The 14,372-nt window shown below is 38.6% G+C and overlaps 1 protein-coding gene across 1 annotated transcript; it reads left to right on the top strand.

Moving 5' to 3' along the window:
* The first annotated feature begins 3,126 nt into the window (after positions 1–3,126).
* On the top strand, positions 3,127–14,113 carry LOC117303432 (blastula protease 10-like). The gene is made up of 10 exons (XM_033787625.1): positions 3,127–5,484; positions 6,322–6,574; positions 7,217–7,349; positions 8,097–8,160; positions 9,226–9,417; positions 10,301–10,430; positions 11,296–11,418; positions 12,239–12,348; positions 12,807–12,928; positions 13,596–14,113. Exons 1-10 carry the CDS (start codon positions 5,422–5,424, stop codon positions 13,723–13,725), a joined length of 1,320 nt encoding a protein of 439 aa, XP_033643516.1. The 5' UTR covers positions 3,127–5,421; the 3' UTR covers positions 13,726–14,113.
* Positions 14,114–14,372: the final 259 nt, after the last annotated feature.

The raw sequence follows: 14,372 nt of genomic DNA on the forward strand, positions 1-14,372 counted from the left end.
AGGCAGTTCGAATCCTATATTTTAGCAGCAGGTACTGCAACAATTTAATAGATAGTTAAGTTTGCATCTTCATCCCGTATGCAAATTTAACATCTATCCGTGTATTTATATGTCAAACGAATGCTGCATGGTTCGACTAGCTAGTCCAACTGGATGAACCTAGCATCGGGCCGACTGTTTCTGTTGACAACTCGCTAAGTTTCATCACTATTTCATGATGGTGGTTAAGGTACATGACTAGAGAAAGTTGTGTATATGTTATTAAAAATCACACAATAATTAATTTGAACAGCTATCTCTTAGAGTACTCAATGGTCTAACAAAACAAATTTGTAGCTTTTTTTGCCAACAAGTAGCTAAGCACAACAAAATTCTGCTTACCAGAATAAGGGTTGCTAGCCAAAATACCATGTCGCATGTAGAATCCTGGACTGGTATCCTGGTTACTTTTGCTTAGCAGAACATTTTTTTAAGCAATTGGTTTCTGCAGCTCTATGATATTTGGCCCAGGGATCGATTCCACAAAGTTAGTCCTAACTTAAGACTAGATTCCACAAAGTTAGTCCTAACTTAGGACTAGCTCCACATGTAGGACTCTTTAGGAGTTATTATAAACTTAAGACTAGTCCAAAGTTAGGACGAAATAATAACTCATCCTTACAGGAGAGATGACTAGTCTTAAACTGGTGAAATCCACCCCTGTACAGTTTGGATACCAGGCACAAATGGTACATGTTGACATGTCATTTTGGCGGGTGCCCTTATTCAAAATGCTTTAATTATTTTTTTGTGAGCAGCTCCGTAAGCCATTTTGGGATATTGTGGACACAGTACTATAACACTATTAGGTTGGGGGTAAATTTGTCTGTAGTCACCCAAATCAAACAGTGCACTCCTATAGTGTCGACCATATCTCAAAAAGGCTAACGAAACCGGGACCTGTTTGTGTACACAAGTGTGATAAAAATGTTTTTCTTTAATTTTCCAAATGAATCTTCCATTTATTTCACCTGCTCCGATGAACGGAGACTAATTTTTCTATGTAATTGACCAATGCAGATTTAAATATATGTATTGATTAAAATGATAAACTGCTTTATTTTTTGTGTGGAGAAAAGTGAAGTTTGGGGGATTTTGGATGTCGAGATGTAGTCAGGAGTGATTATTTTGGTCTAATATGGGAGTTATTTTAGTTGCCGACATGAACAACAGTTCAAAAACCACTTCTAAGTTGATTGGCTCGTGTAAATCTTTCCATTTATAGACCCCTTTGCATGTAATGAGGTCATATTATTCAAAAGCGCCCTCACTGGCGCAAAAAAGCGCTCTCACTGAGGCCAAAGAAGGCAAATCTTTGGATGATAACTGTTGTACGTGAAAGCGTGCACGCGACCTCAGCGTCCTTAAAGCGTTCAGCATTATGCAAGGGGTTTATTGTTGACTTTTGTTTTCATCGTGAAATGTTGTGATTATGTCTGTTTAATGTCACCGTAGATAAATTAGAGGGGACCACTATGCATCAGTTTTTTTCCAGTGGTTGTAATGTTTTAGTGCGAGTCTGTACAGGATCATCAACAGCAAACATTTCAAATGGATTGCAAATTCACACAAACACAGCCAACAGTAATCGTTCTGGGTACTTTGATGTCAATTTATTCTAATAAATCTTGTTTTCTCAAAACTGATTTTGAAACTTGAGTTGCATTATAAAAAATAAATGCAACAATAAATGCACTCTGTAAAGTTGTTTGTTTGTTTGTTTGTTTGTTTGTTTGTTTATTGTTTTTTTTGTACCAACCAAATTCTGTACAGACTTCATAATTATTTTAAATGCATTATTACGTTCACACAATAGTAATTAACTTGTTGTTTATTTCATTGCAATTTGTATTTACAGAACACACTTTATTTCATTTTTTAATACACATGTATCCTATTCACAATGCATTGACATTAACAATTATTTGTCAATTTACTTACACGGCTCAGTTTCATAAACTTGGTAAGCACAAAACAAAAGGTTTCACCCTGAACAATTGTAGCTTAATAACAGAAACAGGTTTACCCACCAAACTATATTGTAATGTTTTTTTTGTGTGACTGGTACCTAGCTTATTTTGGCTCAGCAGAAGAATTTGCTAAGCACGTTTTTTCTGCTAAGCTGTTAAGCAGAAAATTGTGTTTAGCAGATTTCTTTGCTTAAACAAAAAATGATTTGGGAACAAGTGGCAACAGTTTCAACAATGAAATTTGTTGGCTGGTGTTTCAGCTAAGCAAAATATTGATATGCTTAGAAAGGAAGTTCTGTGCTTACACACTTTTATGAAATTGAGCCCAGGTAAGATGTTGACCATCGTAAATTTCAACAATTTTCCAAATAAAAGGCTTAAAGCACTGATATTCAAACAGGTCTTTGTGGTTATAAACAAATACTTGAATGTTAATAGTAGTAATTACATAATTATTATCATATATGCATTTATTGTTTATCACTGTGCCTTCCTTTGTTAATTGAAGGTGCTTGTCGGATTGTGTTGGAATTTATTCAGTTAAATATTACTTATATACAATTTAAGATTTTTGTTTAACAAAAGAAATGTTAATAAGGTAGGGTGCAATTTGTTTTCCTGATGCTAGAGACACAGGTGTAGTGTCAAAGTATCGGCTAAAATTTCAAGTATTCATCCGTTTACACATGGACCTTGTGTTTATCTGGTATATTTTAGAGGGAATAAAAGATGAACAAAACAGAACCTAGCTGTTGCAAACTGCTAACAGCCAATAGGACCAATAGTGGTATAAATGCAAACAATAATAGGGCCTGGCGTTTCGACCCTAGCAGAGTCTTTCTCGAATCTTTCGAAAAAGACTCTGCTAGGGTTTAAAAAATGTCACTCAGGCCATTAACTATTTTTTTTAAATATAGGATTTGAGGCATTGCATGGTGAGATATCACTGTGTATTTGTTTTGCGGTAACACCATGTGTGTATCTACTTGCCAGGTAGAGTTTGTTTTTTAGAGAACCTGTCTTGCTTTATTTTACTGCCGTTGAGTAGATAATCAGGGGTTCGGGAGACTTCTACTCCACAGCAGTAGAATAAAGCAAGACAGTTCTCTAAGAACAAACTCTACCTGGCAAGTAGATACATGTACACACATGGTGTTACCGCAAACCAATAAAATACATTTTTTAAATTAAGATGCACAGGCTGAATGCTCCCAATAGTGACAACTGCAACACATTTTAAGTTCCGTAATGGTTGTCTTTTCTCAGAGCTGTGGTGTATTTTGTTGTGTGCTCAGAAAGACACAACAACAAGTTACTGGAGAAAGCAATTGTTTTTTTTTCAAACACCAGAGTGTGAAAGTTTTTTTGCCATTCATCAAGCAACATCTTAGGAATGTTAAAAGCTGAATGGGTAATCACCGCTTGTGGGTAATTTTAGCAACAAAAATGTAACAGTAAATTAATTGTTGCCAAATAATTGTTGTCAGGAGCCAGTTTATTACTGGAAAAAAAAGTACTCTATGTGGCTGGAAGAAGGTGATGAAGAGCCTTCTTCTGGGCGTACATTTCATTTTGTTGTCACTAACAAAAAACTGTGTTCCAATTTTGTGTGTTATCCAAATGTTATGAAGTAAAGCTTTAATTGTCTGTATATACAGTACATGTTCGATATGCCCACTAAATAAAGGCGTTAACAATTTTTATGGAAGTTATAAAAGTGTCTCCAGAATTATTTTTAACCACTTTTGCTTGCCTGATTCATAGAAGGAAGTTTCAGACCTCAAAATAACCCATGGCACTCACTGAGAGCAATTGCCATGGTGCCCTTTGCAAAGTTCCTATAACAATTTAACTATTCCTCATCGAAGTGCCCCTGACCAGAGGAAATTTGCTGTGCCCCTTCAAGAATAAAATTCAAGGCCTTAAGTTTCCAATAGCTAGCTTTGTTTGTAAAAAGTTTCCAAGAGATTATTGAAAACTAGAACCTGTAACTTTCAGGCCTGTATGCTTCGTTTTTGAAAGGGCAAGGGCACCAAGGCACTTTCTCCTCGGTTGAGGGCATCCTAGTATGTGTAAATTGTAAATGTCTACTGGATTGTTCAAGGGCACCAGGGCACATTGACCAGGGGGGCATGGAGACAGTTGCCTTTGTTGCCTCAGTGAAGTATCAGGCCTGAACTTTCATGTATAAACATTTGAGTTCTTGTCGTGATAAACTGTTGGCTTACCCTCATTCCCCACACAATTTAGAGAGTTAATTGCATGTTGTTGCCAGATTATTTGGACATCCAACTCCCACTGTCTCAACTATATATGAGTTATTTTTATGTACACGTACTGTTTTCCACCCTGTGCGTGGATCCGCTTTGTAGACAACATATTGGAAAATGACTTTTTAATTAAGCTATTTTGTTGACACAGTGTGAATGTGCCTTGAAGAACTCTCTTGGTAGGAAATTCTGTTTACTCCATGCTGTTAGTCATTAAGATGAAGGTTTGAAAGTGCACTGACTGGCCTCGAGACAAGCTTTATAATAAGGTTTTTATGATATTATACCACGTCATTTATCAGACAAAATAAACATCCGTAAAAAATGTTGATTCTGAAATTTCATTTGATAGGGCTTTGGTGTAGTTCCCTGTATACCCTTTCACACTATACTTTAATCTTGAGAATCTTTGTGTTCAGGAAAATATTTTAACTCTGAGATTTTCCAGATAAGTGGAGCATCACACAGCACTTTTCAGGGCTCAACATTCTCCAACTGGGTAATAAGGGTAATATTTAACCCAGCCCAGGACGAGGGTTAACCAACCAATCTCGGTGTTAGGATGGAGCTGGGTTAACCTTTCTCTAGATTAGATACTGTAGTTTGAAAGGTCATTTTTAATCCTTGTAGGAGAATTTTACACATAACAGATTGCCATGGAAAGCAGTCATTAGTATAGAGGAAAGGTTACTGTTGAACGTCCATGCTTACATTTTATTATGCTTCACACTAAAAAATGTTGCTTAGCCACACACTGCATTTTGAGTTTTACTTACAAAACTTTAAGTCATCGCAACTGAGTTTCTACTTTAAGACAAGTTACATACCACACTATATATCAATTAGTTTGGACAGCAACACAAAAATGTTCAATTTTGTACTGTACCTGTTTATTTTGTAGAGAATGATTTATTGCCGCCAATTAAAAAACTTGTAATAATTATCCCAGTTCATGTGTGTAAAGCAAACAGAAACTCTGGGTAATTAAATTCCACCAATCAAATAATTTAGAAGACCTGTCCAGGTATTAAGTTTGGTGCGTGACTTTTCCAAGCTCTGTAAGGCAATATAAAGGAGAATTTCCTATAAAAGGTACGCTGAAACTCTCTCTCTATCTCTTGCTATACATCTGATTGGTCACCATGCGGTTCATGCTGCTGATGAGTGTGGTGTTAGTGTCGGCCCTCACAGATGCTGGAGAAGTAGTAAGTTGGCAATGTTTAAATCTTTTTAGATCAGGGCCAAATTTCATAAAGCCTTCAAGTACAAAAACTTGCTAAGAACAGAAAAGGATACCAGCCGAAAATGCTGTTCAGTTTACCTTATTGTGACTTGTGCCACACTCAATATTTGCTTAGCAAAGAAATTTGCCAAGCAGTATTTTCTGCTTGGCAGCTTTATGAAATTGGACCCTGAGCCCCAATTTCATGGCTTTGGGTACTGCAGAATTCTGCATTTACAGCCCATAGATTCACACACTTTACATGTACATGGGTCTGTAAGCGCAGGACTTTGTGGTAAGTAATGTTGTCAAATTGTTATGTATGTTATGCAACGCTGGGTCTGTAGATTTAAAAGTCTAAGCTAAGCAGTCAAGGGCACCAGACTCAAGCTCTGGTGTTTCTGATCAGCAGAGCGTCGGTTCTAGTTCTGGTCTTGACACTTTTGCAAGAAACTACACCAGTATTGCTCGTCCTGTACCGTGTACTGGCGTAAAAGAACCCAGTTATTCTTTGCTACTCAGAGAAGAGGTTTGCCCCAGTGTTTCTGACAGTGGCCGTCGAGTGTGCCACAGCACTTTGTAAGCCCATTTAAGGTGCTCTGTGAAGTTGTCTCATAATCACAAATCCTCAAATTTCTACTGAAAATTACCAGTGATCTCCCTCTAGCTACCATCGTTTCACGTTTTAAGAGTCTTCTCAAAACATTTTTGTTCAATTCGTCATATACAGAATTTTCTTTTGTTCATATAAGTGCTTAGAGACGTTCTTTTGGAGGTTTTAGGCACTAAACATTATCAAAATATTTCCTTTTTACCTCAGTTTCGCGATGACTTCAGCGGAATGGCGGAGAGGTTCTTCATGGGGGAGGACAATTTGGCTTCCAAGCTGGAAATGACACCATCGGAGAACTGCTTGGAGGGTGATATGGAATTCTCTGAGCAACAGAAAGAAGTTTACTTCGCCATGAGAGCTGTAACGGCAAAGAACAGGGCAAGAGTGCGGAGGGACGCTACCGAGGCGTTCAAGTTGTGGCCGGAGAAAACTGTTGTCTACGAATTCCATCCTGATTTCAGTAAGACTTTAAAATTGATTAAAAAAATTGTTTTTAATTTTAAACTTTACTTTTAATTTTATGTCATTTGGGTTATTACTCAAAATAATTGTCCTTATAAACACCTACTTGGTAACGAGGAACGGAGAGCTGTTGATAACATATAAAATTGTAAGAAGTGGCTCCCTCTGATGAAGTAACATCATTTTGAGAAAAAGGTAATTTCTCACTCATGTTAAAAGGGTTCAGGCCTGAAGTATTCCTAAAGATTTTTGTAAGCATCTGAAAGCACACAAGTTAGTGCAACAAGGGTGTTTTTTCTTTTTTTTCATTATTCTCTCGCAACTTCGATAACCAATTTAGAAAAAGGTAATTTCTCACTCAAATATTAAAAGCCTTCAGGCCTGAAATTGAAGTAATCTGAAAGCACACAAGTTTGTGCAACAATGGTGTTTTTATTTTCATTATTTTCTTGCAACTTCGGTGACCAATTGAGTCCACATTTTCACGTTTTTGTTTATTTTATGTTGGGATACACCAAGTAAGAATACTGGTCTTAGACAATTACCTAAGACGCCCAATACTTTTCAATTGTGCAGTGACCGTTACAATTGTCTGGATTATTTAAACCTTACGTATTTCTATATATTTTTCTTTCTGAAGGCCCTGAAATGAAAGCTAAATTCCATGAAGCAGCTCGTGAATATGAGGAGAACACATGTCTCAAGTTTACTGAGGCAATGGACGGATACTCCGGGGACGTAAAGCCATTGCTCGTCCACAGCAAGAAAAAGGGGTAAGTTTATTTTTGAAATGTTTATTGTGTTTTATGAGAGGTCACCAAACACCATAAGGCCACTGATGGCCCTTTAAAGTGAGGGCTACACTTAAGTGAATTTGGCTATCGACCCAAATCAAGGGGCCATTGCCACCTGCTCCTGGAGCTGAAACAGGGTTACCCCCTTCACAGTCTGTAAGGAAGTAGGCCAAATCAACTGCCACCAGGGGCCATTGCCACCTACTCCTGGAGCTGAAACGGGGTTACCCCCTTCACAGGCTGTAAGGAAGTAGGCCAAATCAACTGCCACCAGGGGCCATTGCCACCTGCTCCTGGATCTGAAACAGGGTTACCCCCTTCACAGTCTGTAAGGAAGTAGGCCAAATCAACTGCCACCAGGGGCCATTGCCACCTACTCCTGGAGCTGAAACAGGGTCAACTTCACTAGAAGCCTGGCTGGTATTAAGCAGAATGCACTTCTTTCTCAACTTTTACTGTGTCATGACTGAGTATCGCACTAACACTCAGCTGCTGACAACACCAGAGCTTGGGTCCAGTGAACTAGACTGTTCTAATATTGGTTATATGTATTCTGAGCAGGACTCAATTTCACATAGCTGCTAAGCACAAAAAAGATTGCTTAGCAAAAAAAGAAATTGCTAAGCAAAAAATTGAGTTGGTGCACCAGTTGCAAAAAGTCCAAGTTAAAAGAACATTAATTCTGAATGGTCTGGTAACTATTTTATTTCTTTATATTGGTGGTAGGTGCTCATCCACTATCGGGGGACCAGGTGGTAATCTGAATCTGGAAGAGAAGATGTGTGGCCATGTGAGTAAACCCATCAGAACTTGTTCATATTCTTTGATTAAGTTTTAATGGAAGTTGTCCGTTTTGGTAATCGCTAATTAATGGTAAAAGTTAATGGTAATTAAACCTTTGTTAGAAGTACAGCAGCTCTCGATACTGTAAATCTCTTTTGAGTGGTGTTGGTGGTTCTGAAAAAAAAACCCTGGTGGTTGACAACTGTTTCGATCAGTATGCTCTGATCCTCTTCAGGAGAACGCTGGACTGCCTTGGATATTAACTGGTAGTCGGGCTTGGCTCAATGGCTCACAAATGTTGGACCTGCCAGTTAACCTTCATCCCAGTACCTAAGCAGCATCCAGCAACCGAGTCCAGCATCCTCCAGAAGACCATCAGAGCATACTGATCGAAACGTTGAGTTGTCAACCACCGGTTCTTCTCAGAACCAACACTACTCAAAAGAGATTTTCACATGGTGCTACCACTAACCTCAATGGGAAACTTTGGACTATCTGCCAATCACCAAGAGAGGGCGCTCTTCACCAGGTAATGTCAACAACTTAGGAATAGGAGAAGCATGAGTGACGGTCACTGACAGCAAATACCTTGTGTTTTGCGTGTTTTTGATTTTGTACTTTAGATTTAGCCAAATTGTATTTTGTTTTTAATAACACATTGCCAGCATAAACCAAACTGTTCTGGAACAGGACGTACTGGACACGAGTTCCCCAAGGAAAACAAGCGGTGTGCATGAGTTTTTGGGAGTGTTTCTTCTAGGGTAATTAGCAAAAATTCCAAAATGCTGACCTACCAAAAATTGAGAAGAAATCTGAAGTTTAGTTGTATGACAATGTATCTGATATAATTTTCAAAAGGCTGAGAGACTTCTAAATATTTTTTGAGTATTTTTGAATTTTTAGCATTTACCACTGTTTGCTATAGCTGTTGAGCACCCTTACCTGGTAGGTCTGCTGCCCTCTAGTGGCAGAGCTCTCAAAAAGTCTCCCATTGATTATACTCCAAACCATGCAAAGTTTCAAGTTCCTTATTACTACCATGTCAAACCAACTTTTCATTTTATCATGTCAGTTTGGTGTAATCTTGCATGAGCTCGGCCACTCCTTGGGACGCTACCACGAGCAGACCCGCAGTGACAGAGATGAACATGTCAGCATCATTGAGGAAAACATCAAGTCGAGTTACTCTCATAACTTCAAGATAGCGGATCGACCACTGCTGGTCATTTACGATCTTCAGTCCATCATGCATTATTCATCCGATGTAAGTGATAACAAACTTATTCGTTTTTTGTTTCTTCTGTTGCTCATTTGATTGATTATGTATTATGCAGGGTTTTTCTAACATAGATTTCAAGCTCTGGGCCCAATTTCATAGAGCTGCTTAAGCACAAAATTTTGCTTAAGCAAAAAAATCCTTGCTTAGTAAAATCAGATTACCGGCCAAGACTCCACTCAATTGTTATGCTAAGTGAACAACAGCTAAATACAAGTCACAATCAATGTATATGGCATAACATTTTGGCCAGTAACATGTGTAAAATAAGCGAGCTGTTTTCGTGCTTAAGCAAAATTTTTGCTTAAGCAGCTCTATGAAATTGGCCCCTGGTGATTTCGGTCATCCGAGTGTGGGTTCGAATCTTGGTCATGACACTTCACTATAATTGCTTCTCTTCACCCACTACTAGAGTAGAGGTTGATAATGGACCCTTCCCATGAAATATGCTAATCACATTCACGCATGCGTACAGACCCTGTTGGTTGGCAAACGCCGTAGAGTTGTGCACTAAGCAGACGCGCAATCGCGTCTGCCTCACGCACCCATTAGCCGTGTACAAAACAGCGCGATGTTCCCTCATTCTGCCAACCAAAACGTTAGTGCGCACGCGCTATGTGCAATTAACATATTTCATGGGAAGGGTCTATTGAAAAAGCCTCTGGAGCGCCACGGCAGCTCAGGGGTGTACACTCCCCAGGGAGCTGAGAAAGATTACAGGAATGTTTAATGGCACAATAACCGGGCACTTAAGTAAAGAGCATTGATCATTGATGTATAAATGCGCTATATAAGAACTAGTATTATAAAAACCTAGCAATATACTGCTTTAATGATTGAGTTTAAACACTATTTTTGGACTCTTATACAGGCCTTCAGCAAAGACGGCAGGTCAGAAACAATAATACCCAAGAAAGAAAGTGAGAAACTGAAGATGGGACTGCAAAAGCGTCTCACAAGACTTGACAAACTCAACCTCAATACTATGTACGATTGTTTTGGTAAGTAAAGTACAGAAAACGCAAGTTTGGCATTGGAGCTGTAAAAGTATTAGGGCCCAATTTCATAGATCTGATTAAGCACAAAAGCTAGCTAAGAAAACAAAAAAATGTGCTTTCCAGAAGAAGGGTTATCAGCTAAAATCACATTTCCATGCTCAATTTTGCTGAGTAATATTTGATTTCCTTATACGAAATTGGGCCCAGTTCTATCAACACAATACGACTTGTTTTTGGTTCAAGTCCTTTACAGTTTGTCTACAGTTTTTCTTTCCCGCAAAACCTAGTTTACTGCATTTGAAGGAGTTTTTTGGGTTTGTTTTCAGGGCTGTAGTCCATTCTATAGTTTTTGTTTTTATTGTTTTCCCTTCCTCTTATTGTGTTTTGTTGTGGGTTCAGATTTTTTTCCCTCAATAATTTGGGATTGCTTATTGTGTTTTAATGTTTTCTTTTGTGTGATTTTTAATGTTTCAGTGCAATCTCCTTTTTATATTGTATGGTTATATTTTTTTCGTTGGCAGGGTTCTGGTTTTACACATCTTTTGAAGACAGTTTTTATACTTATATCTACTTATATCTACTTATATCTACTTATATATCAGTCCTACAGAAAAACTCATGCCACAAAAGACGGAGGATTTGAACTGCCTCTAGCCGTCGCACAATCTTTGGAGTCTAGTTGGTAAAACACTGCTCTAGATATGTAAAGGGTCGTTGGGTCGAATCCCACCCGAGTAACATGCCTGTGAATTTTTTTTCACAGGACTCAGGAAAGTACTGGGTATACAGTGCTAACACACATCGATGTATGGGTAAAAACCAAAAGTAACAATTCAACATTATATTTTGACCCTTTTTTTTTCTACAGAAAACTGTCCCGAGGACATGAGTGATAAATGCCTGAATGGTGGGGTGCCTTATATTGACTGCTCCTGCGACTGTCCTGAAGAGTATACCGGAGTGTTTTGTGAGATCTTCAAAAACCCACCAGGTGAGAAATAGAGGACAAGTTAAGCCCGGTTCATACTTCCTGCGAATGTGAATGCGATAGGAATGTTGACGTCACTAATTCACAACGAATAATTCGCAGCAGTTCAACTTTGGACAAGTCACTTGCGAATATCGCTGCGATAGGAGGGTTGTGACGTCAAACTCAACCTCAAATTAGCTTTGCATTCGCAGGAAGTATGAACCAGGCTTAATCATTGCGTCTGGGCAAATGGCACTCGTCTCCAGATCTTGGCTCACTTTCATGGCTCTGCTTCTTACCGTGAGCACAGAATCAACGCTTACGTAAGCAGGGAAATACGTGCTTACAGCAAGCGTATTTCAGGGGTCATCAGAGAATTTTGGACTGTGGGCATGCGTACTCCACGTTACTAGGCATTCTAGACTTGTACAGCTAGCGTAGAAATTTATAGATTGCCATGTAAAGCACTTTACATTAGAGCTCTGCGTGGTCATTGGGCCAGTAACATCCCTTCAATCTTGCTCAGCTCCATGGAGAGTATACAGCCCTGAGCTGCTGTGGCACTCCAAAGGCTTTTTCATACACAGTATCAACCTCTACCCTTTGCAGGTATACCCATTTATACCCCTGGGTGAAGAGAAGCAGTTATAGTAAAGTATCTTGCTCAAGGAAACAAGTGTCACGACCGGGATTCGAACCCACACTCTGGTGATTTAGCACCAGAACTTGAATTCAATGCTCTTAACCACTCGGCCATGACACTCTACAATGGTCTCATTACTGTTTCGAATATCTAAGAATCTGTGACTCCAAAGAAGTGTTTTTGTTGTTGATAAATCAGCAGGTTGCGGTGAGGAGTTCGTTGGGCCATCTGGTACGGTACAAACTCCTGGCTTCAAGATCTCAGGAGGTAAATATCCGAGCAACCTTCACTGTAGCTATGCCATCAAGGTAAGTAAAATATTTTTACAAATTAGGTTTTCCCCCTTTTTTATGCTGGAGTGCGTTTTGGCGACTCCAACCAGAAACATTGGTCTTCGGTTGAGCGTTTTAGCGTGTTCAGTTGAGCGCGGTGACCAACCGGTAACCTTGTTGAGTCGGTTGGGCTTTGGTTGGGGTCGCCAAAACGCACTCCTGTTTTTAACGTGTTTGGGTCATGATGGTTTGGGTAATTGTTTGATATTGTCTAACTATTTGTTTTTTGTGGTATTTTTTGTGGTGTTTGTCTTCTGGATGGTTGTCTCCTTTTTTTATTTATTGCTCTTAAAAATCTACTGGTTTATCACTGCCATAAACATTATTGTTATAAACACACATACTCTCCCACAAAGCAGGAATGCTATCTTATTTTCAAAAGCCTATGATGCTGCATTGGAGTATAGACCTGAACCTCTTCTATTTCTTATTAGTGCCAAGAAGGAGAGCGAGTTCATCTGGAGTTCACATCGTTCAACATTGATGGATATGGCTGCTTCTACGATCGATTTGAGACCAAGATCGGGAGCATTGTGGATGAGGTGTACCCTGACACGTAAGTCTCAATTTTTCTTTTCAATTTGTTTCCCCTTTGAAAGTCAGGAAAATTTACTTGAGGGGAGTGTGTTGGGGTGGGGGGGGGGAGTTAAAGATTTGAAGATGCATACAGATTGCAGAATAGTTATTTTTGTTCCTGGAAGATTTGACAAAGATGCAAGTTTGATACCAAGCAAATTGGATGGTTGCTAGAGTTGGATCATAGATTGGGTTTTGTCAGTGAACTCCTGATTTTTAGCTAGGTTATCAAGAACAATACAATAAAAGTCACATGTTAAAGTCTTCCACTTAATAACGTCTCTACTTTTTGAGGAAAAACAACTAAAAGTATCTTTATTTTCTTAAAAGGAAACGAATTTGAATTTCCAAAAGTCACCTTTAGGCAATCTTTCAAATTTGTTGACTAGCTTTTAAAGATTTCTAATTAATGGGTGCACTTTTTGGTGGGTCATTACCAAATAAACTCACTTAAAACTATCCGTCCTGGAATTTCATCTTACAGAGGGCAAGGCCATCTTCATTTTGTAAAGGGCACTTTTAGCGGGGGCACCAAGTCAAAGACCATGCAGGGGCAATAGAGGCCAATGCCTCTGTTCATTGTAATTCCAGGCGTGAACTATATTTCAACCCGGCAAAACTATTTAAATATTTTGAATAATCTGCAGGTACTGTGGAAAGGATCTGAACGGGAAGTCACTGGTGTCCGAGACCAACCTTGCACTTATGACCTTCATCAGTGACAGCTCCTACAACTTTCCAGGATTTCAGTTGAATTACAAGTGTGAACCGAAGTAAATGGTTTGACCGAAAAGTGATCGGGGGTTGTGTTTTCGTTATTGACCGCAACGGTAATTGCAAAAACGCACCTCATATCTAACCTTTGTTTGTAATAGCCTGGTAGTCCTTGTTTAGTAGTTGACATCATTATGGTGCGTAATAAACCTATTTCCATTCCATTTTTTAATTTGATCTATTAATTCTGGTTGTTGAACCCATGGATTCGCAGAAAAGTCCTCATCATGCTGCTTTATAAGTTTAATTTATGTCTAATTTAATTTAATTTAATTTAATTCAACTTATTAATTTTGTTTGTGAAGCCAAGGTTTTTCCAGAAAAGTGCAGGTACACATTTGGTAATTACTCAAAACAAATATTAACTTGAAAACTGACTTGGTAATGAGCATTGGAGAGCTATTAATAGTATAAAACATTGTGAGAAAGGGCTCCCTCTGAAGTAGCATAGAAGGAGAAAGAGGTAATTTCTCAATAAAATAATAACAGACTTCTAGCTAGAAGTCTTTTCATTCCTATCTGAAAGCACACAAATTCGTACAACAATGGTGTTGTTTCTCTCATTATTTTCTTGAAACTTTGATGACCAATTTAGCTCAAATTTTCACAGGCTTGTTATTTTATGCTTATGTTGGGATACACCAAGTGAG

Source organism: Asterias rubens, chromosome 19 (assembly GCF_902459465.1).
Source record: "Asterias rubens chromosome 19, eAstRub1.3, whole genome shotgun sequence".
NCBI lineage: Eukaryota > Metazoa > Echinodermata > Asteroidea > Forcipulatida > Asteriidae > Asterias > Asterias rubens.

What these genes read in the sequence shown, in the direction of transcription:
- LOC117303432 (XM_033787625.1), top strand. Translation starts at nt 5,422, where the DNA reads ATGCGGTTCATGCTGCTGATGAGTGTGGTGTTAGTGTCGGCCCTCACA. An exon ending in TCACAGATGCTGGAGAAGTA is followed by an intron (nt 5,485 to 6,321) that starts GTAAGTTGGCAA and finishes TTTTTACCTCAG; the next exon opens with TTTCGCGATGACTTCAGCGG. An exon ending in GATGAGGTGTACCCTGACAC is followed by an intron (nt 12,929 to 13,595) that starts GTAAGTCTCAAT and finishes AATAATCTGCAG; the next exon opens with GTACTGTGGAAAGGATCTGA.